Genomic DNA, 23,298 nt, shown 5'->3' with positions numbered 1-23,298 from the left:
GACCACTTTCTCATCAGACTTTTTCTGCCCCTTTTCCTTTGGAGGTGGGAACGTGAGGCTGAAAACCAGCATCCCTCCTCCATGTGCATCTCTGTCTCTAGCTAATAGTGCAGTGCCAGGCAGGGATGTACCTATGGAGGGCTACCCAAATGAGGGCATTGCATTCCCTGTAAGAATCCCCCCCCATGAGATTTTTCCCCCCTTCGGTCTCCAAATTTTAGCACTGCAGTGATTTAAAGCTTCAGTTGAGATTTTAGAAATAGAGTTTAGATCTTCCAAAGGGAAAAAAAAAGAGTTACCAAGGGAATATGAATAGATAAATAACAGGAGTACTAGGTGTGACTATGTTTCCAGTGTTTCACCCTTTGGGATGCTAGAAATTTGGGGACTGAAGGAAACTTGCAATTAGTGGGTAGCATTCCTGTTTGGTGGAGCAATGCCTTCATTCTGCCCTCAAAGAGTTACACTTCTGGTATCAAGAGAGACTGTCTCCCCAGAGCCTGGAAAGCAACCCTCCCCTCCAAAAACAAAACCTCTGGCTTATATAAGACCTGCTGCCTGGGAGTGTGTGAGTCAGACCGTGTGAGCTGTGCAGTTCCAGCAACGGTTCACACCCTGTACCCCCCAGGCACGCTGCTGCTCCTTCCCCACCGCCAGAAAGAGTCTTATGTAATGCTAGCAGAATGCAGCGGCTGTCGTTGGAGGGGGAGCAGTCACTAATGGTTGCAGCCACCCGAGGGGCTGTTCTGAGGGGCAGGTCTCTGCCCCCCCCCCCAACCAGCTGGCCTGGGTGTTTTCCTGCCATCACCAGCTGGGCTTCCCTCCCTCCTTCCTTCCCTCTCCTTTGGTCCCATTTTTGTATGTGTACATGTGTGCATATGTGTGTGTATGTGATCACGTGAATGCCCTTTGCAGAACCGAGAGCCCACAGGGCAGCCAGTCCTGCTGCCGTCTTAAAAGCTTCCTTCTGCCAACTCTTCTCCTCCTTCAGTGCTGGCTCCCTGCTCAAACCTTTTGGTTTGGCCTACTCCTGGAAACTTGGAAGACTAAGAGCATCTTATGTCTTGTGCCTAGGAGCATGTACAGAGTGCTTTCTCCTTTCCACACCTCCACAATTTGAAGAGGCAAGAGAGAAGGTGATGGGGAGGATGAAAACATCATAGCAAAGCCGTGGGTGGGGGAAGAAGATTAGGCAGGAGGAGGGCTCTAAGAGCATCTTAAATCTTGTGCCTAGAACCATGTACAGAGTGCTTTCTCCTTTCCACTCTTCCACGCCTTGAATTTGAAGAGGCAAGAGAAAGTGATGAGGAGGATGAAAGCATCATAGCAAAGCCGTGGGTGGGGGAAGAGGAGTAGGCAGGAGGAGGGCTCTAAGAGCATCTTAAGTCTTGTGCCTAGAAGCATATACAGAGTGCTTTCTCCTTGCCACTCACTCCTCCGCACCCTGAATTTGAAGGGGTGAAAGAGAAGAAGGTGGGAGGATGAGAGTGTCATAGGAAAGCTTTGTGCCTGTGAGCATGTACAGAATGCTTTCTCCCTCCAGCCAGTTCTAGTCCTTCCATAGCTTGAACTTTGCTGGGAGGAGAGGAGCAGGGAGAAGACTGCATGAGCATCATAGCAAAGCTTTGTGTCAGCAAGCATGTACAGAGTGCTTTTTTCCTTCCAGCCAATACTTTGCACCAGCCTCTCCACATTTCAGATTTGGAGGGGTGAGGGAGAGCAGATTGGGGTGGAAGGAAAATGAGAACATCACAGTAAAGCTTTGTGTCATGTACATGTACAGAGTTTCTTTTCCTTGCAACCAGTACTTGCCACCAGTCCCTACAGATCTCAAATGTGCATGTGGAAGAGGAGAAGGGAGAGGATTATGAGAGCGCCATAGTAAAGCTTCATGTACAGATTGCTTTATCTTTCCAGCTACTACTGATCTCTCCATGTCTTGATTGTTAGTGGTGCAAAAGAAGGATGGGAGGATAGGAGGAAGAGAAGGAGGAGGTGGAGAGCATCACAGTAAAGCTTTGTGCCTGTGGGCATGTACAGAATGCTTTTTCTTTTCAGCTGGTACTTGCCACTGGTCTCTTGAATTTGAGGGAGAGATGGGACTTGTCATTCCTGCTCAAAACAGTGGGAGAATCCTCCAAACATCTTCACTTTTGGGAGCACTGATGTGAGGGAGTCACAGAAATCAGAGAGATGCCAAGTGGCGCTTGTTGCCCTCTTGGATGGCTTTGGCCAGCTGGTGCATCTTCTGCAAAGAGAAGGAAAGTTGCCATTGAGGGCAGGACCAATTAGTTGAGGGGGGGGGTGCAGCCATGGATGTTTGCAGGGCAATAGGGTGGAGAGAACTTCCCTTTTGCCCCTAGCCAACTTGGCTGGTGATTTCCTAGGCCACTCACTTGCGCCCTCCTGTTGCATTGCAAGCAGGAGGCAGGGAAAGGCTGCCACCACTGCTGCTGTTCTGCTTGAAACCTGAAGGGGATAAATGCCCATGGCTCCTCTCTCTCTATGGGGTGCCCTCCTTGCCTGCTCTATGATGCCACCCCAGCCCTAAATGAAAGAACCCCCCCTTTCCTCCTCCTCCATCACTACCGGGAGGCATCGCACCAATGCAGGATGTAACTCCTGGAGGCGGTTGCCTAGCAACTGTCTCTGGCCGATGCAGAGGCGCTCAGCTGGCGAGGAAGGATGGGGGGGCACGAGAGCCCCTGGTTCGCACCGAAGAAGCATCAAGAGGCGATGAAGAAGGAGCCGATGAGGTGCTCACTGGAGACACCTAACAGGGCTGGGGTAAGTGAGGAGCATGGGGAGGGGGGGTCAGAACTGGGTCTCCCCACACCCATGCCCACAGTGCCAGCCATGGGTTGGGCAAAGGGTGGCACTGCCAAGGATGGAGGAGGAGAGAAGGCATTTGTGACTGCCATTCTAGGTGCTTCTATGGCGTGGCAGGGAAGGAAGAGAAGGGGGCTGGAGGGAAGGGGGCGTCATTGTGGGTGCATTGATGTCATCAGGAGCTTTAGCCAAGCAGCGCATGCCAGGCTCTTGAAGGGGTGCACAGACCCCTGGGGTGCTGGCCAACAGGCATCAAGAGAAACAGCTAGCTGACCTCACCTACCCATTCGACGACGCCAGTGACAGCGACGCAATGTGCCAGCCCCCACCTCTCTTCCCCCTCCAGGCTAACGGTGCTCAGAGAGAGTCGTTGTCGAAGGGAGGAGGGTGCCAGTGACCAAAGCCATGGGCAGCTGTGGGCAAGCAGAGTGCCAGAGCAGCACATTGAGGAAGGCCGCCAGACAGGTATGGGGGGGAGCCACAGCTGTGGAAGCAGCATGCCATGTGAGAGAGGCAACTTGCCTGCCCGCTAGCCATGGGGATGGGTGACCACAGGGACATGGCAGCCATTGGCAGGGACATCGAGATGCAATAACGCCAAGGGATAGAGGCAGTTTCACGTGGCCAAGGCACGGCTCACACAGCCAGCAACATGGCAACCGTGCAAGACAGGCACACAGCTCAGATGCATAGGGAGGCATGCAGAAATGGAGCAGCATGGATCTCTCAGTTTGAGCCATAGTGTGATGTGACTACATGGACATTATGTTACACTGAAATGGGTAAAGAATCAGCGGCGACAGAGGGAGAGCACAAGGCGCACAACATTGTAGTGGAAGCAACAGCACATGAGTGGACAACAAAAAGAAGCACACGCTCACACACGTGCTCTCTATTTCATGCGCGCACACACACACACAATTCCTTGCACAGCATCTAGCCATTCAAGGAAAGTAGCCCTTGATGCACACATTCACAGATACACACAGTGCTGCAAAAGATACTATGGTTGCAGGCTTGGTGGGAGGTGTGTGCGCAGGGGCACGTTTCCTGCTGTGGCCCAGCAAAGCAGAATTATGTGGGGAGAATGGGGGACTGGATTTGAAACTATGCACACTGCATGTGTGTGCATGCACATCAAATGAATGCGCTGGAGCATGGTTGTTTGTCATTGATTCTAGGCTGAGAAATACATGTTACTGCATGCACGTAGCAACAGGCACAGATGATCTGTCACTTATGTGCTTTATGCACATGGACACAGACACACAAAAACTGCATTAATTGGAAGGGGGTCAAAACTAACTGTCATTATCTCATCCACCTTTGCACATCTACATATATTCTCCTTCATTCTACCAGACATTGACAGTTCCTACGCCTTTTCAATGATCCACTTGCTGAGCCCCTTCTCTAAGTTGTCCTGTTGTTGGGAATATGGCAAAAAAAGACCATGAAAGAGAGGGCCTTTTCTGCGGTGGCACCAATGTATTGGAGCACCTTTATGTCTAAGGAAGTTTGCCTCTCTTTGGTGCTGCTTGACTTTCAGCAGGCTGCTAAGAGTTCGCCCTTTCAATGGGCATTCTGAAATGCCACCTTGTGAACTCAGATTTTACAGCCACTGTGTTTGATAAGTGTTGATTGTATTGTTTGTTTTGCCGTTGTTGCTGTGAACTAAAAATACTGAAAGTTGGTCTGGAACTAATGTTGGTGAGGATAGTGGATATGAAGCCTTATCTATTTGCACAGTGCGATTTACAAAATGCAAATATCCAGGATATGCAAAAGAACTAAAAAGAATTCAAGGGCAGGAATAAACAGAAGGGTTATTGTTGTTATTTGCAAGTGATGCATACTGATGTTTAATTAGAGCAGGGGATGGGTGTTAAGATATACCATACCAAAGGCATAATGTGTTTCTCACACGTTTCCTTTTTAGCAATGTTGTCTCCTTTCAGATGTTTGGGATTCTCAATTCTTGATTCCCCCATATTTTGACAAAAACTGGGGGATGTGAATGATGCATATTGCAGTTTTATTGATGCATACCTTCCAACTGTCCCAGTTTTGCAGGGACAGTCCCAATTAATCTCTGCCATTCCACTTTTCGTACTGCTTTCAAAAGGTCCCACTTCCCTCTTCTCCTCTCATTTTGCCCCTTTATCCTCAATTGTAAACTGAGTTCAAATAGCAAAAGCAGTTTGCTCTTAGTGACCTCAGTAAGGGGAGAGGAGAGGAGGAGACTGAATCTTGCCTGTCCCAGTAGAATAAGGCAAAAACAAACTGTTAAATCCTCTCCAATGTGTGTGTCTTAAATAACTTTTGCCATTTTGATCACACTCTGGCATTGCTTGGCCCCATGTGTCCTGGTTTTCATTTACGAAATCTTAGAAGGAGCCAGTGTGGTGCAATGATTTGAATGTGGGCCTATGACTCTGGAGACCAGGGTTCGAATCTCTGCTTAGCCATGGAAACCTTGGACACATCACACCCTCTCAGCCTTAGAGGCAGGCAAAGACAAACCCCCTCTGAATAAATGTTTTCAAGAAGACCCTGTGATAGGTTTACCTCATGGTTGCCATAAATTGGAAATGCCATAGGTTGACACACAGCAACAATTCTGACATGGAACCTAACCAGCTAACTCAGAGCTCCTGTCTTTCTTCCCAGCTCCCAGAGGACAGGATCAGTCAGGACTGAGACAAGGGAAGGCTTCCTGAGCCAATGTATGGGATGCCCATGGGACTCTCCTCCCATTCCTGATGCAGTGCGTGGTGAGTCTCTTTGTCTTTGCTCCCTTTCCTCGGGTAGTTTTGGAGAAGAGAACTGGTGGGATATCAGAAACTTAGCAGTGTGTGCCATGAAGATTCAGTAATAGCATTAAATGTGACAGAGCAAGATAGAAACTCAACTGGTTCTTGAGGACATGAGATGTTTATGGGAGCTGTAAAGAAAGGATGTCCCTGCTTCCATTTAAAACCAGAGTTTTGTTGGTGATGGAAACTGTAAAGGAAACAGGTAGGGATGCTAAACCCAGGTGTTAGGGTAAGGAGATGAATTTGCTTCTGTAATGCAAGAGAATAAGACATAGAGGACCTTTACACGCTACATAAATAGAGCAGTGCCATGGCTGCATCCTATGGAATCCTGGGGTTTGTAGTTTGGTGAGACATCAGGGGAGTGGCATCACAAGGAGGTTATAGGGAGTGCAGATCGCACCAGGTGACACCTCAGAGGAGGGGCAACACCTGGTTGCGCCCTCCTCCCCCCTGCTTTCTTTGGTGCTATGGCTTGCTCTCCTCTTTCTCTTTCTCTCTTTAGCAAGTTGACCTGAAGTTGAGGGTGGAAAAGCTCAACGTGACGATGGTGCCCGGCGTTGCAGGGGCAGGCGAAGGGCCCAGTCCTCCCAGGATGCCATCACTGCCACAGGAATCCAAAGAGGATCGAGAGGAGCGAGTCCTTGCCATGCTGGGCATCGTGGGCACCATCCTTAACCTACTCGTCATCATCTTTGTCTACATTTACACAACCATTTAGGTCCCAGGTGTGGCCTGTTCTTCCACAGCATCCTTTTGGGGTGGCTGATGACATCCAGAACCAGGAATAATGACGGCCATGAAGGACTGGCAGCTGACCTTGTCTGGACAAGTGTGGATTTGTGCCAGCGGTGCCCAGAAGGATGCCTATATTCACCAACATGGCTTTGCCATTTTCAGGAACTTGCTGACCAAACTTGGTTTTGCAGCTGCCTGCTCCCACTACTGGGATGGTGGCTGCTTGTTGGCATTGGACAATGCTGCCAGCTGTGTCTGAGTCTCTACATGAAGTGCCAGGCTGCTGCACATCCTTGGATGCATGGCAGCCGTTTCCACCAGGAGAGAGTCTCCATCCTCTCCTTCCAAATGCCAGTTGCTGGAGGAGCACTGTGTCTTGCCTGGGACACTCTGAAACAGACGTGGGGAGGGAAGGTTTGACTGCCTGGCATTTCTACTCTCCCAAAGCCTGTCACTTGTAAAACATCAACAAGCACAACGCAAAATCCTTCTCTTCCCACCTCTGCCAAAGAGGCTGAAATAGGGCAATAGGGGGGGGAGCTTTGGGCAGGAGGCCAGGAGGTCTCCCTCTAGGGCTGATGGAATCTCCTTCCCAGCACTGCTGCCATCCACAAACATGACACCAGCCCCCCTTTCCCTTTGTGCATTCCCCACCTGTACCCATTGGGGCAGGTCTTTAAACTGCCATCACCAATGTTGAGGCTGGTGTCCTGTCTCATGTCTCCTGATCCTGGCCTCCTATCAAACCAGCCCCACCTGGGACCCCCACCTAAGCTTCCCTTAGGAGTCTGCTGTAGCCTGAAATACCCTTGATACATTTGGGGGATGAAATGAGCTTCCTTGTGCATCCTAACCCCCCAGCCTTAATCTGCAGCATCCCCTCCAGGGAATGCAAACTGGCTCTCTTAAAAGCAGCCCCTTTGGTTGCCACATGGGGAGAGGGGAAAGGGCAGAGGGGGTAAGCCAGGTCTTTTAATTCAAAGTGCTTTACCAAGTCCCATAAAGCTTGGCCTTGGACAGTGCAGGGCATCTGGAATTCTCAGTGGAGAATAGTCAGGCCTTTGACCAAAGGAGCAGGGCAGTACAATGTTGCTCCCCAAGTGCTCCATGTAGCTTTTGTGAGAAGATGCCAGGTGTTGGGAAAGGAAGGGAGTGGGATGGAAAAGGATAGGAGGGAGAGAGGCAAAATTTGGTTTGGGGATTAGTTTTGGGATCGGTTTCCTTGCCAAATTTCGGCTACTTTTCTTGCAATATGGAACTGCAGGGAGAAGAGAAGAGATCTGCAGTGATCAAACGGGGCTGTAACACTCCTCCTCACCCCACGAGTTGGAAACTCATGGGAGGGCTAATGCTGGAATGACCCCCATCTTCTCCAAAAGTATAATCTGCAGGGACTTTTGTCTTGGGACTTACTCAGCTGCTATTGCTTCCGTCTTCCCTGCAGGTCTGGCAGGAGGAGAACCAGCCCAGACTCTGGGAAGGCAACACAAATCCAGGATAACGTTTCCTCCTGTTTTTTTAAAAACAGTGACAAATAAGCAAGCCACCCCATTCCCACACCTTGTTCTTCCAAAGGGAGGGTTTTGCTACAACCAACTACGAAGACCGACGGGGTCGGGGATGGGAGGGAGGGAACGCTTTGCCTTTGTGCCAGAGCAGTGCCAAAGGTGGCAACTCTCATTTCCAGTGCTGTGCCAAGCCGGGGGTGGGAGCAGGGGAGAGAGAGAGCTGTGCTTTTCTAAGAACCGTGTTGTAATTGTGAAAATTTTATATGCAACCAAATTTGAAATAATCACAACGAAATATTTATGGATGTCAAAGTGAAAGCATTATTATTATTATTATTATTATTATTATTATTATTATTATTATTATTTACTTATATCCACCTTTCTCCCAATATAGGGACTCAAGGCAGCGAACAAGTATAAAACAATATAATTTGGAAACAATACAAAATGCATAAATATAAATTTTAAAAAAAACAATTTTAAGGATTAAAGCAGTTATAAATTAAAATATAATATATTAAAATACAAATCATTACAATTTGGGTAGCCCAGCATTAAAAACCCAGTCCCTCTCCACTTAATAGCCCAGACTGCACAGGAAGGTCTTTACCTGGCATCGGAAGGATAGTAAGGATGGTGCCATCCTGGCCTCTCTAAGGAGGGAGTTCCAAAGCTTGGGAGCAGCCACCGAGAAGGCCCTCTCTTGTTCCCACCAAACACAAATGAGAGAGTAGTGGGACAGAGAGAAGAGCCTCTCCAGATGATCTGACTACTCTGGGGGGTTAGTGCAGGGAGATACGGTCCTTCAAATAGCCTGGACCCGAGCCGTATAGGGCTTTATAAGTCAAAACCAGCACTTTGAACTGTGCCCGGAAATGGACTGGCAGCCAATGGAGCTGTTGCAACAAGGGAGCTTACCATCCTTCTAATGCTGATGCTGCTAAAAGAAATCTCTAAACAGAGAATAAGGAGGAAGGGGGACATAGGTGGGCCTAAGAGGCCATTGTGCGAAGGCTTTTCACTGTCCACGACTTTGCAAATGGGAGTATTACCTGTACAGTATTGGTATTTCTTTAACAAACTCTGCGCAGCGCAACTCTGGTTAATGCCTGAGGTGTCATGCTGAATGGCATCACCAGGGTCAGCCCCTGTGACATAAGGGGTATTCCCCCATCCCTTGATCTCAGGTTTGGGGCCCTGAAATGTCAGGGCATGGGATAGTCCTGAGCTGGGTACCCTACAGTGGAGAAGGTTTTTGCAGACTTCTTTCCTTCTCCTTAGAAGGGGAATTGAAGCCCTCCGATCAGCATCAGTGTTAGAAAAGAAGCCCAAACCTAGAGGTTTGCTCAAGGGGCCCAGAATGAGGAGGTGATCTGGGAGGGGATACATTTGCACAGGAAATTTGAGGGCTTTGGGGTCTTTGAAAAAACAGGAGGAAGCGTGCCTCCTCCTGCGACATGCTTTCTATAGGACAACAATTCCCTGGCGTCCTTCTTGCTGGCATTTCCGGTTCAGGGACAGGAGGGTCTGGCCTCAGAAGGAGGGGAGGCAGAAATGCGCTGTATTGATCTTGGGCATGGAGACCCCTGGGGAACAGCGTGTGGGAAACCCATGAGGCCTGCGACTGAAATAACAGGATGTGCAGGCATACCTACCTAGTGAAGTCGAAGGCTTTCATGGCTGACATCCATAGTTTTTTGTGGGTTCTTCGGATTATGTGGCCATGTTCTAGAAGAGTTTATTCCTGACATTTCACCAGCATCTGTGGCTGGCATCTTCAGAGAATGCTGGTATGGAAGAGAGTGGGATACCTACCTAGGGTTGGTTGTTGTGTGCCTTCAAGCCATTTCCGACTTACGGCAACCCTAACATGAACCCATCATGGGGTTTTCTTGGCAACTTTCTTCAAAGGAGGTTTGCCATTGCCATCCTCTGAGATGGTGAGAGTGCCACTTGCCCAAAGTCACGCAATGGGTTTCTACGGCCGAGCCGGGATTTGAACCCTGGTCTCCAGAGTCGTAGACCAATGCTCAAAGCACTAGACCATGCAGAATTGTCCCTGAGGTTTCTGGGTTAAAACCTAAGACCGACGAATGGCCCCCAGTGATGCCATTAAGTGTTGTGCATTAAGAACCAACAGCAGTTGCTTACAGCTAGCCATTCAAATACACACGCATGGAAATTAAGAGTGAAATCTAAGCCAAAGGGTCTGTTTCCAGAGCAAGGTGAAATAAGGCAATGATTCCTTTTTGCTTAGCTAAAGGAATGGGACAAGGAATATAATAGTCTACTTGCTTTCAGCCAGAAGGCGGATGCGGAGCAGAGCAGAAGGTGAGCCCTGGCTCCACAAACACTGGGAAGAAAAGCGGGCACTATCACAGATCCACTGGCAAACTTCACCATGAAATCCTTAAAGCCTTGCGAACGATAACAGCTTCTGTTTTCCTAAGGATGCCGATCCATGTTCTAGTTTTTCAGAGCCAAAAGAGATGAGGCTCAGGCTTGGATGAAAAGGAACAGCGGCCAAAAGTGAATTCTGGAGAGGCTTTTTGTGGCAACTCAACATGAAGAGCAATAGCCATCTGGGGTCTGGGATTCCCATGAAATGACTATAACATCTAGCCAAAAAGATCGATCAATGCACCGCAGATCAATGCGCTAGCCTTGGGCATTTTGCTGCCTGAGGCAGAATAGCAAACCCTGTGTCCAAAAGCCAAGGTATATAACACTCACAGCCGGCCAAGCTCCCAACCTTCTTGGCTGCTGATGTATGCCTTCCAGTCACTTCTGACTTGCGGCAGAAACAAACCAAGAATGAGGGGTGCTTCACTAGATTAGTTCAGAAGGGGTTTGCCATTGTGTTCCTCCGAGGCTGAGAGAGTGTGACTGGCCCAAGATCGCACAGTAGGTTTCCAAGGCCAAGTGATGACTGCAATTCTGGTTTCCCAGAATATGAGTCCAGTACTCAAACCACTGCAACACACTGCCTCTCCCATCCTTCTTAGTCAGAGACTGCCTCATGAAAATACAAACCCCAGGATCCCATAGGATGCAACTATGGCAGTTACAATGGAATTGTTGTTGTGCGCCTTCCAGTCATTTTCATCTAATGGCGACCCAAAGGTGAACCTATGATGGGGTTTTCTAGGGCTGAGAGAGTGTGACTCACCCAATGGGTTTCCATGGCTGAGCTGGGAATTGAACCCCCTTCTCCAGAGTCCTAGTCCTAGTCCTGTTTAAGTATTTGAAGGGATGTCATACTGAGGAGGGAGCAAGCTTGTTTTCTGCTGCTCCAGAGACTAGGATCGAGAACAATGGATGCAAGCAGCAGGAAAAGAGATTCCAGCTCAACATCAGGAGGAACTTCCTGACAGTCGGGGCTGTTCGACAGTGGAACACACTCCCTTTGGGCCCCAGAATTCCACAGCCTTGAGCCAGGATGCTGAAAAGCGGGACCAAACCGGGTTATTTCCTCCCATGTGGATGCAGCCTCTGTCTTCCTGCGGAGGAAGTTGGAGCAGAAGCTTTCCTCGACGTAGAGTCCGTAAGAAGGCGCCAGGGCGTTGCAAGCGGCATCGAAGCGGTGCAACCTGCGCGGTGCGGAGGCAGCCAAGAGGCATCCGAAGCAGCATCAGCACCTGCGTCTGGGTCCAGCCCCGCCCCGTCGGGCGCCGATTGGCTGTGGGGCCGGAGGGCAGGCCAGTCCGGCGGGGCGCCATTGGCAACCGAGGAGGGGGCCGTCCAGCCCCTCTCTCTCTGTGTCTCCTTCTCTGGCCCCTTCCATGCCCCGCAGCAACAGCAGCAACAGCAGCAGCAGGATGCCAGCCCCGACGGCGGTGGCGGCTCTGGGCACCCTCTGCCTCCTGGCCTCAGCCCCGATCCTCCTCCTCCTCTTCCTCCCGGCCGCCCAAGGCTCAGACCCTCCGGGGGCACCCCAAGCTCTGCCCCCCCGACGGCCCCCCGAGAAGCAGAGGAGGGAAGGAGCCAACGAGGAGGACCAGCCCCAAGGCAGCCAGGTAAAGCAGGGAAGCAGGGAGGAGGGCAGACCCCAGGGCCCCCATCTCCCCCCCAAACCCAGCCTCCCTTTCTCTCCCCTCTCCATCCCCCAATTTCTCCCTCCATCTCTTCTATCTCCCCTTCAAACCCACTGCCCTCTTCATCTCACCCTTTACCTGCCCTCCATCTCCCCCCTATTCCCCCCAATCCCCCAATGCCACCTCCTACTCTTCCATCTACCCTCCGTGCCCAAGGATGCCCAGGGATGCTGGGGCAAGGATGCCCTCAGGAGGCCGCCAGGGAGGCAGGAGTGGGCCTTGGCCCCGAGGGGGCGTCCCAGCGCCTACTGTTTCGGGACCCTTGGCTGCCAAGGGCTGGGTGGGTTTCCTCTTGCCCAGCCTAGGGGCATCGCTGGAGGGCAGGGGGGGGCTGCCCAGCCTAGCCCTGCTCCGGAGGCTTCCTCCGCCAGCCGGCCAGCGATCGAGCGAGGCAGGGCGGCTGCTCTTCCCATCAGGTCGGAGGCAGGAGGGGATGGAGGGCCCCAGCTGGAAAAGGCAGCGAAGCCTGGCTGGAAAGTGCTTCCCTCGGTTCCAGCCCCTCTGGGAAGGAGCAGAGAGAGCTTGTGGCACCTTTGAGGCTCGTGGAAAGAAAGACGTTGGCGGCATGAGCTTTCCTAGACTTTACTCTACTTCCTCAGATGCATTTGGAGGAATGCATCTGATGCCTTCCAATGTCTCTGTGGAAGCAAACATATACGTCTTGGAAAGCTCATGCTGCCAACTTCTTTCTTTCCATGAGTCTCAGGAGTGGCACAAGACCTCTCTCTCCAGATTGGCCTGAAGACTCACACAGCCATATCTTTGAATCCTGCAAAGGACAGGAGGGATCCTGGGATGGCAGTGCCTTGCCTTGGCCTGGGGTTGCCCACTTCTCTTGACCGCTGTCTGAGGCTGATCGCTCTGGGGGCTGCCAAGTTTTGGGGACTAAGGGGGGGGGAGAATGGGGTTCCCAAGATGTGTGTGAATAAGTACAGCCAAGTCTTGCTGAACTCTGCCCAGGACAATCTTCTGACTAATGGTTGATGCAAGGAAGAGGCTCTCTGCACATGCTCAGCAGAGTGAGTATATGTTTTGCTTGCCCTCTCTTTGTCCCATCAGGATTCACAGAGTCCATCCATACTGCAGAAAGAACCCAGTTTGGCCTCACTTTCACCGCCTTGGCTCCATGCTACGGAATGGGCACCGTAGTAGTTGATTGTGGCACCAGATCTTCTGGTGCCACAACCAACTACCATGCCCAGAATTCCACAAGCATGGAGCCAAGGCCAAAGTGGGTTATTGCTACAGCATGGATGCAGCCCTAGAATCCTAGAGTTGGAAGAGATGCCAAGGGCCATCCAATCCAACCTCCTGCCATGCAGGAATTCACACTCAAAGCACCCAAAGCAGGTGGCCATCCAGCCTCTGTTTAAAAATCCCTCCACAGAACTAGATCAGTTGCTGCTGGGGTGCATTGGAAGTGTGTGGGACCCCTATCCATGTCAAGGGGGGTTGTCTTGCAGGGGGTGTCACTCTTCTCATCCAGCTGTGGCAGCCTCTTTTCTTCTCTGGGAGCATTGGGGGGGTGGGCTGGATGGTTCCAGGACCCCCCTCCTTCTCTTCTTCTTCCTCCCCCGCAGTCTGCCTGCCTTCTGAGACCCCAGCAAAGGCCCTCTTTCCTTCCTTCCGCCCCTCCGTCTGCTGTGGGGCTACTGCTGCAAATCCACTTAGTAACTCAAGTCCCGGTCAGGGCAAGAATGTCAGGAATTAGATGTTTGTTGGCGAAGAGGTGGGGGGGGTGGAAGAGGAAAAGGGAGCCAGGACAGCAGGGGTTGGAAGGGTTGGAGGGGGGGCCCAGGTGGCAAACAGGGCCCATCCAGGCCTTGGGGACAAAAAGCCCCCCCTCCGTGAAGAAAAGATGTTATGAGCATCTGTGGGTTGTGTGGGTGCGGGGCTGGGGGGACGGTTTTCCAGTCTGTCTCATCATGATGCTACAGCCCAGTGTCTGTGTCTGTGTCTGTGTCTGTGTCAGGCGTTGTTCATTGCAGAGAAGGAATGCTCCTTTTCTTCCTTGCAGAACTGTGGAACTCATTGCCACAAGAATGTAGGGATGGCTGACAGCTTGGGTGGCTTATAAAAAGGCATCCGGCAAATATAAGCAAGCTAAAGCTCTTTCTGGTTGGAGTGCATCTTTGTCTCCTCCCGTACCAAAGGTAGGCACATGGGTGTCATGCTGTGGACCCCAAAGGTCACCATTACACAACAGACACATTCTGCAGATAGCTTCAGAAACAGAGGTGTGGAGGCAGCATGTTCTTGCCCTGAACTATGCCTTGCTTTCACATGTTGCAGCTGCATCTTGTGCTTTATGCCTTGCTGCTGTGCATTATATATCAGGTATTGCAGTTGTACACAGAGCATTGTAATTATGTGTCATATATTCTGAGTTGTACAACAGCACCTAGTCGTTGACATGTGTTGTGTAATGTTGCTATTTTGTGTGCAGGTGCACTACGCTGAGCATATGGTGGATTGTAGCTAGTCGTTGTTGTTGTGTGCCTTCAAGTCATTCCGAAGGCAATCCTAACGGATTAGAAGAAATCCTCCTTTTCCACTGTGTGGAATTAAAACTGTGAAATTCAAACTCACAGACCCTAGCATGGATTTTTCTTGGCAAGTTTCTTCAGAAGGGGTTTGCCATTTCCTGAGACTGAGAGAGTATGGCTTGCCCAAGGTGACCGAGTGGGTTTACAGGGCTGAGCTGGGACTCAAATCCTGGTCTCCAGAGTCATAGCCCAATGCTTAAACCACTACATCATGGTGGCTCTTCATTGTAGTAGGTGTAGTGTGTCTGTATTTTCGTTGGTGGAGAATGCATGTAGGTAAGTGATGCTGCATCCATGTTCTCCTTGCAGCCTTGCCATTGGAGCTGCTGGTTGGCCCCTTTGGGAAACAGATGCTGCAAAGGCCTTTGCCTTAATCCAACTTCAGGGATGATTTGTATGATTTCTGCAACCCCTTCACCACAATGAATGGCCACAGCCCACTTCACACATTTTGAAGAAGGAGCAGGGTTACCCTTGGCTGAAAGGGGGGAAAGGCAATTTTAACGCAGACTTCAGTCCTGGGTCCCTGGCTTTTTAGAACTAGGCCTGGCTTGCAGGTTGCACTTACTCATCTGGGGACAATCCGATGAGAAAGAAGGGACAGGGAGGAATCCCAAGGAGACATAGATGTAAAAAGAGTGTGCGTGAGCAGGTATGTGGGAGAGGATAGGGATGACCCAGAGTCAGCAGAGTATGGTGGTTTCAGCATTGGACTACAACTCTGGAGACCAGGGTTCGATTCCCAGCTCAGCCATGAAACCTACTGGCCGACGTCGGGCAAGTCACACACTCTCAGCCTCAAGAGGAAGGCAAACGCAGACCCCCTCTGAACAAATCTTGCCAAGAAAATGCCAAGGTAGGGTTGCCACAAGTCAGAAATTACTTAAAGGCACAACACACACACACACAGAGGCTTGACCCAAGCCATTTTGCTGCCTGAGGTAAAGGATAAGATGTCCGCCCCCCCCCCCCGGCTCCAGTTCCACAGAGTAAAATTGTAGGGAGCATGTGGCATTCCTAGATTCATGGCTGACCGTCAGTTTCCTCGCACGCTCTTCACGTGCCGCTACTCGCCTCCCAGGGACAGGGAAGCCAGGCCAGTGAGGTTGGCAAGCAAAAAGGCCAAATGGTTTTGTCCGTTCTCTCTCACTCTTTCTCTCTGCACTGTCTGCTAAAGTCATTTTGGAAGAGGGGCACCAGTCCCAGATGGAACTGTTGATGACATCAGACACAGCCGCTTGTGTAGGAGGAAGCCAGCCCTGGTATCCCATTCCACTCCCTCTTGGCTCCCATCTTCCTCTGACGTCCGGGGTTTACTCCTATGTTGCCTACCTCTGTCTTCCTTGAAACAAATGGGACCAAAGCCCAGGAGGCTTGTGGGATCATCCAGACATTTTTTTTTACCAGAATAACCTGAGGGGTCATTTGCACGATAAAAAATAATCCAGAATGTATTCTGGATGAAACTTTGTTGTTCACACACATCCTGAATGAAGGTATAAAAACCTAAACTGCTAACCAAAGCCCTATTCAAAGAGTGAAAATAACCCAGGATGAATCTGGGTTGTTCACATTCATCCCAAATGCACTTGATTGATCTTTGTCTGGCTGAGGGGTGCCAGTAGGTTCTGGAACAAGGCATGGGTGCGCACACATGTGAGCAACCAAACCCGCAGAGATGCAGAGTGATGCAGTTTCTGGGAAGATGCAGTTCCATGGTGTGAATAACAAACCCAGAAAGCATGAGTGAGGTTATTCGCATCATCTTGGTAAAAAAAAAATGATGTGTGAATGAGGCCTTCTGGGTTTGCATTCTGCATTTGTTATTCACACTGTGGAACCTCATCTGTGCACATTGGAGTTCAATTACTTTTAGATTGTAAGCCTGAGGGCAGGGAACCGTCTGACTAAAAAAATAAATAAAAAAAAATTATGTACAGCGCTGTGTAAACTTACAGCGCTTTATGAATAAAGGTTAATAATAATAATAATAATGTGCAAGCGCTCAAATATACATGGAGTCAACAATGGAAATGTATTCAAAATGCATTCAAGGCATGCAGAGTTTAATCCCAAATTATACTGGGCCTGTGTGTATCAGTTATTCACACTGCTCACAGTGTAAATCTTTTTTAACAACTGGGGGGGGGGAACGGTATCGATTATCCTGGGTTAAGTGGGTTTTTTTTGGCAGCCCCCCAGAAAACTTAATTGGGTGCATTTGGGATGAATGTGAAGAACAGGGATTCAACCCAGATTCATCCTGGATTATTTTCACTCTCTGAATAGGTCCTTGGTTAGCATCTTAGGTTTTACACCTTCTTCCACTCCTCCATCCTGGTACAGACACTTTCTCTGTCTAGTTCTCTCCAGTGTGCATATATGCACATTGCTCAGGTGGGCTGCCCATTTCATTGCCTCTTGTCCTTTCCCCGACTTGTTTCTCTTTCCAGACCCAACACCTGTGGTGAGAACTGCTGTCCTGGCTGGTCCCTTGGTCCCAAGACTGGGAAGTGCACCAAAGGTATGAAGGGATGAGGCGAGAGAGAACATACATCTCCAGGTACTGGCGCATTGGTCCAAAACACACGGCAGAAACAATCCAGTTCTGGAGATCACTTTAGCTGCCCTGGCTCAATGCTAGGGAATTTTGGGAACCGTAGTTTTGTGAGACATTTAGCCATCTCTGCCAGAGAGCTCTGGTGCCACAATAAACTACAATTCCCAAGATTCCCTAGCACTGAGCAGGGCAATTAAAGCAGTCTCAAACGGGATTATTTCTGCAATGGGTTTTGGACCAGAGTTACTAGGTGTCCATTGCCCCATTCCAAATATTCATGAGTGGAAGGTTTTCTACATTCTACAATCCTGGCAATCAAAATGGGTTAAAAACAATTTTTTAAAAGGAAGGAATCAGTACAGATATTTTTAGAATGCATCAGTATCTGAGTTTCCAAAAGCCAGGACTGGGTGTCAATTTATACACACAACTTTTACTTTCAAGGGGCATGACCCCCATCCTCCGTGAGACTGGCCCTATTGTTGTGCATCAGTGCCTTGAGTTTGAGGCCTGGATGAGTAAGTACCACAGTTCAAGTCTGCCAGAAGGCATATGCTCTATTTCGAAGTGGAGGTGTTCCTATTTCCTTGCACAGTGCATGGGATTTACATGCCCTCCAACATTTCACAGATGAACACTGGGTACATGTAGCCAAGCAACACAAGAATGTAGTCAAGATGGCAAGGGTTATTGATGAGGGAGAAAACAGAGGCTAGGAGATGTTTGCAGTGGTTTGCTTTTGACTGAGCCTACTGGGAAGGGCAAGATGCTGCCTGCTTTTCACTCCTCCTCTGTGCTGAATTAACTCAGTGCAAACCACTTTTCCACTTTGAACTCAGTTCACAGTACAGTGGTACCTCGGGATACGAATTACCCAGGTTACGAATTTTTCGGGATACGAATAAATCCCATAGGGATTTATTGTTTCGGGTTACGAAGGTTTTTTCGGGTTACGAAAAAACCCCGGCGCTGTTTTCAATGGAGCCGCGGCAGAGCCGCGGCTTTTTTTCCATTAGCGCCTATGGCAATTCGGGTTACGAAGGTTTTTCGGGTTACGAAATTAGCCGCGGAACGAATTAATTTCGTAACCCGAGGTAGCACTGTAATTGAATTGAGCTGCGGACAAAGGCGGGAAGGGGGAAGAAAGAGAAAGCAGAGCTCTGCTGTCATTACATCCCACATGTGGCTTCCCAAGAGGCAGATCAGTTTAGCCACTGCGGGAAATAGGATACCAGCCCCAAGGTTGGTTGGGTCCAGTTCAGTCAAAGGCTTCTTCTGATGCTCTCAGCAGGAGGGGGTTGGAATGGACTGTGTGATTCTGCATTCTGCACATGCTCAGGCAAAGTCCGTGCATTCCAGAGCTGAGGCTTAATTCTAAAGAGCTGCTTTGGTCAGCTCCACTCCCCCCCAAATGTGTGTAATTCTGCACGTTCACTCGCTCCCCATCCCAAATCTTTAAAGGACTTTGCAGGCCCACCATTACCCTGTAGATGGCAGCAAAAGCCTATCACCAGAGATCCAGGAGCTCTCTTGTTCCCTTGGAGAGCATCTTCACCTGGAGGTTGCCTTTATATAGAGAGGGTAGGCAGTGTGCAAATGTAAGGCCACATGTGGCTCTCCAAAACTTTTTTTAAAATATCCTATCCCTCAGTCTGTACAGACTTGCCAGACTGTTCTTTTTTGGGATGAAGAACTTGATGGTCTGGTTCAATATTCTCTGTTCTGACTGGCAGAAGTTGCTGCCCAGGGTCTCAAATGGGAATTGGCTTTTCCCAGCCTAACCCAGGACTGGGCTGCTCAATTTGGGATTGAACTGGTGGAGAGGTGCAAGGCATGACAGCTTTGGCCTGCCAACCCTGTGCTGTCCTACTAAGCCAGAGCTCTACCCCTTGCAAGAAATATGGGGAGTGGTAAGGTGGCGGGCAGGGTGAAGCTTAGAAGCTCTGGAAGGCTTTGGTGTGATGATTGCTCTGCTTGATCTCTTTCCTCTTTCCCAGCTATCTGCACCCCTCGATGCCGGCATGGGGGCCAATGCAAAGCCCCCCAGCAGTGTACCTGCCGCCCAGGATTCACGGGGCCCCGCTGTGAATTCACCGCTGCCACCACCACATTGACCCCACAGTTCACCAAGCCACCTCTGCATTCTGCGGCTGTGCGTTGGCAGCCTCTGACGTGAGTTGTAATGAAGGGGAGGAGGGCATGGATTGGACCTTTCCCTTCTTGCTATCCCCACTTACAAACATCCTGGTAGAAACCTCTAACCCTATGCTGGATCCCTTTAGTGGCAGAGAGAGGACAGCCTTTGCCCTCTTGCTCTACCATGAAAACACCAAGTCAGTGAAGGTGGGAATTGTGTGGCCCACCTGAGAGCCCAAGACTACATTTGCAGTCACTGGGATTCTCAAGAATTGCTCAGACCTATGGGACTTTCATAATATTTGTTGTGATCAAAAAATGAAGTCGACTGCTCCAGGGAGCTTTCAGGAGCAGCAATTGCCCACTAGATTAAAGGTGGGAATCCTTCAATCCTCCAGAGGTAGTTGGACTGCAATTCCTAGCAGCCCTTGCCAGCATAGCTATTGGTGAGGAAGGCTGGGAGGGCGATGTCGGAGAAATCAAACGACAAGAGCTAAATCCAGTTTGTTAGTCCTAATTAAAGTAAGCCCATTGAGATAATGAGATTTATAGAAGCATTGGCTTGCGTTCAGCAGCCAATTTAATGTCTCTCTCTTCTTGCTGGGATAAACAATTGCATTTAGGCTCCCATTTGTAATAAGACGAGTGGAGAAAGAGAACTGTACAGAAACGTAACAGTGAAAAGAAGGCAGTAACTGTGTTAAAAATAGCATCTCAGGGATTAGTGAAGCTATGATACACAGGGATTGGGACATTAGAAGACAAAGGAACAGGAGGATAGTAAGATGGCCAAGAAGATGAAAGAATTCTTTGCATCAAAAACACGAAGAAATTTGTTTGCCTCATTATATCATGAGTGCCTGAGCTTTTGCTTTGAGGATGTTTATCTAAAGCAGGGATGGGAATCATGTGGCTCTCCAGATGTTGGACTGCAGCTCCCAGCAGGCTTAGCCAGCATAGCCAAGGGTGAGAAATGCTGGAAGATGCAATCCAACAAACTCTGGAAGGCTGCTTGATCCCCACCCCATCTAAAAATGTTGACAAAGAACAGCGACAGCGAGGACGTTTTTTGGAGGTGAATGAAATGAAATAACTAGTACATGAAATAACTAGTTCCCACATCTGGATAACATTCACCCAAGAGTTCTTCAATGATTCAGTGGTTAATTGGTGATTTGTTTTAATAAAAACATGTTGCTTCCCCCCCCCCAACAGAAAACTGGGAAGGTTGCTAATGTAATAGGGATCTAGGACAGAAAGTACCAGGAACCTTAACCTGTGCCTAGCCAGCATGGTCTGGTGGTTTGAATGTTAGGCTACAGCTTTGGGAAAACGCGGTTCAAATTCATGCTCAGCCATGGAAATTTGCAGCAATTCCAGGCAAGTCAAAGGCAATGGCAAACCTCCTCTGAATAAATCTCCCCCATAAAACCCTATGACAGGGCTCCTATAATTTAGAGTCAGCTTGGAGGCACATGAAAAACAACAAGCCTTAAGTTAAATTTTGGAAAGCCTTAATACTAGAGATGTGAAAACACAGAGGAGGAATCAGCTTAGCTTCCCTATAGAAAAAGGCCCACCTCACCAGTCTTTGTGAGTTTTTTTCAGCTTGCCAATGAGCTTCTCATGTCATGATGGTGATCTGATATACTGTATATGACATACTTTCACTTCCAAAAGGTTTGTGGCATAATCGACATCATGGGTCAGTACAATGGGATTGGGAAGTGAGTAAGAATCAAGATGGCTTAGTCATAATTTCAGTGTGAGAATCAGGCAAGAATCTGTGCCACCCAACTTTGGGCATCCTTCCCTCTCTGCACCTTCTTTCAGCGGTGGAGTCAGTATTTTGGGTGTGATCTGCAGAAAGGCTGGTTTGGGCTGCCCCTCTCGTTGATTAAAGATGGGCGATCTCAAAAAGGGGCATCCAAGAATCTCAGGCAACTGCCACCATTGACCCCTCTGTGCCACTTTTTTTAGACTGACGGAGCTCCAGATTGTGCTGAAGAGGCGAAAGGCTTTGGACCCCTCTGAGAAGATGGCTGTGATCCTGGCCCAGCACCTGGCCTCCCACCCTGATGGTGGCCGCAATGACCCTCCTGGACATGCTGCCCGAGCAACTCGAAGGCCCCACGGTACAGGGTACAGGTGGAGAGGGCAAGGCACTGGGAAGGTGGCAGTGTGGGGCAGAATGGGAGGTTGAGTTTGAGTTGGGATCCAAATGAAGGAAGCGATTTCTCTTCTGGCAGTGGGGAAGAAACAGCAGCATCGATTCTGTTGAAGATCACAGACTGCCCCAATTTCTGCAACTGGGAAGATAGTTGTGTCATCCTGGAGCCACCATTAAAGCAGAGACAGGCAACCTTTGAGCCTTTTCATAAAAGGGGGTCTCCTGGGCATACAGTGACTCCAGAGAGGCAATATGGCAAAAATGCCCATCCATGCTCCCTGAAGATTTCAAGCCCCAGCGGCCACAAAAACAGCCCTTGCCGTTGCATGTGGCCCATGGGCCACATTTTACCCACTGATCCATTGAAGAGGGCCATGAACCCTTGCCCACACTGCCCCAAGTTTTACACCTTAGTTATTCCAATGGGGGAAGAGGTGAAACTCTTCCCTGCCCCATGCCTTGAAATCTTAGCAGGGTGCTGCTCCGTGGTGCAAAGATTTTTCCCAGCTTGTCTACCTCTTGCTGATAGATGCGGAGAGCCTATATGAGTGTGTGGGAGACAGCCCCCTGCCTTTTCCATGGAGGAGCAAAGCAGGATTGGGTGGAACAGTGTGGAGAAGGGAGGCAAGCAAGAAGAACTGGAGTGGGGATGGCTTAGGTAGCTGTTCCTCCTCCTCTTCTTCCTCCTTTTCTCTCCCCCCCCCCAACAATTGCAATTTTTTAGAAGAGTTTCCCATGTCCAGCAGTGCAATCCCCACCCCCTCTGGATCCGGCAATTGTTCCATGCCCCACCTCCCACCCCCACTCTTGGCCAACTTTTTCCAGATGATGTCAGGCTGGGCTCAGATGGGAGGGTGAGGCTTGGAAGGAAAGGGGAGGTAGCCTTGCTTTTGCAGAAAGAAAGAAAAAAAACTTGCTCCCCATACGCGCGCACACTGCCTCAAATCCTGCTTCCTCCCTGGAGAGCCCACCACCTCCCATTGCACCCTTGGTACATTTGTCCCAGCAGGAGGGTGTGATGCATTTTGCATGCACACATTCTCCCTTACACATGCATTTGATGAAAAGGGACTCTCAGACATTTGGGATCCTCATCCCTTGATCCTGCATTTTTCGCCCTCTCTTTTTTCCTATAGCAGAAGATAGGATGTTTCTCCTGATTCTGTGAAGGAAGAAAGGGCACGGGGAAGGACTTTTCTAGTTTGGGAGGAGAGAATTTGGGGATGCACATCAGTGCCAGGCTGCAGCTGGCTCTGGCTGAGCACCCACCTCTGAGTCTCCTCCTTCTGTTGGCACAGATGTTTGCCCTCTTTCCACCCACCTGTGCTTGCTAGGAATTTTTTTTTTGGGGGGGGGGTTGTTCTTCAGCTGGGAACAGCTGCTGCTGCTGTGGTAGTCGAAGGAGGGGAGAGTATCTCTCTGGAAGAAATCCAACCAAAGCCATTCTGAGTGGATCCAGCAGCGGCTAAGGGGAGGGAGATGAGGGCTGGCTTGCCTGGGCCCATTCTCAGCCCCAACTGTGTGCCTTTGAAATCTTGCACTTAAAAGCTGGGGATGGGGCAGCAGAGTGGAAGGGACAGGGTCTGGGCTGCAGGATAGGCTTAACTTTCCTAGATCTGTGAATGAGCAGGAAGGGAAGTGAAGACAGGAATGGAGGAGGAGGAGGCCGTCTCCTTTGAGGCTCAATCCTGGAGGCAGTGAAGGGAGTAGAGATGAGAGCTCAAACTGGGGAGAAGCAGTCACAAGTCTCCTCTTTGGTGTGTGGAGAAGAGGTATCTCAGTGCCACCTGGCTTTCAGGAAAGGCCGCACCTGGCGAGGTGGGCACAGGAGATGGCATCGTATGGGATGGAGCTGTGTGTGGAACAAGTGCAGCAGGAGGGCACTAGTGAGCAAACCC

At 49.8% G+C, this 23,298-nt stretch overlaps 1 protein-coding gene and 1 long non-coding RNA gene across 2 annotated transcripts in view; both read left to right on the top strand.

Annotated features, from left to right (window-relative positions):
• Window positions 1-2,005: 2,005 nt before the first annotated feature.
• Window positions 2,006-8,215, top strand: LOC121915092. Its single transcript, XR_006100644.1, has 4 exons — window positions 2,006-2,787; window positions 3,176-3,294; window positions 5,500-5,603; window positions 6,151-8,215. It is a non-coding gene; the product is annotated as an uncharacterized LOC121915092 (long non-coding RNA).
• Window positions 8,216-11,697: 3,482 nt separating this feature from the next.
• Window positions 11,698-23,298, top strand: part of LTBP4 (latent transforming growth factor beta binding protein 4) — a 44,135-nt gene continuing 32,534 nt past the window's right edge. The window contains exons 1-4 of the mRNA XM_042440045.1: window positions 11,698-11,910; window positions 16,988-17,058; window positions 19,092-19,266; window positions 21,211-21,365. Of these exons, the coding sequence (XP_042295979.1) occupies window positions 21,269-21,365 (97 nt within the window). The 5' untranslated portion in view covers window positions 11,698-11,910; window positions 16,988-17,058; window positions 19,092-19,266; window positions 21,211-21,268. The remainder of the gene's footprint in view (window positions 11,911-16,987; window positions 17,059-19,091; window positions 19,267-21,210; window positions 21,366-23,298) is intronic.

Source organism: Sceloporus undulatus, chromosome 9 (genome assembly GCF_019175285.1).
Source record: "Sceloporus undulatus isolate JIND9_A2432 ecotype Alabama chromosome 9, SceUnd_v1.1, whole genome shotgun sequence".
NCBI classification, from domain to species: domain Eukaryota; kingdom Metazoa; phylum Chordata; class Lepidosauria; order Squamata; family Phrynosomatidae; genus Sceloporus; species Sceloporus undulatus.
This window is presented reverse-complemented; position numbering and strand designations above follow the sequence as displayed.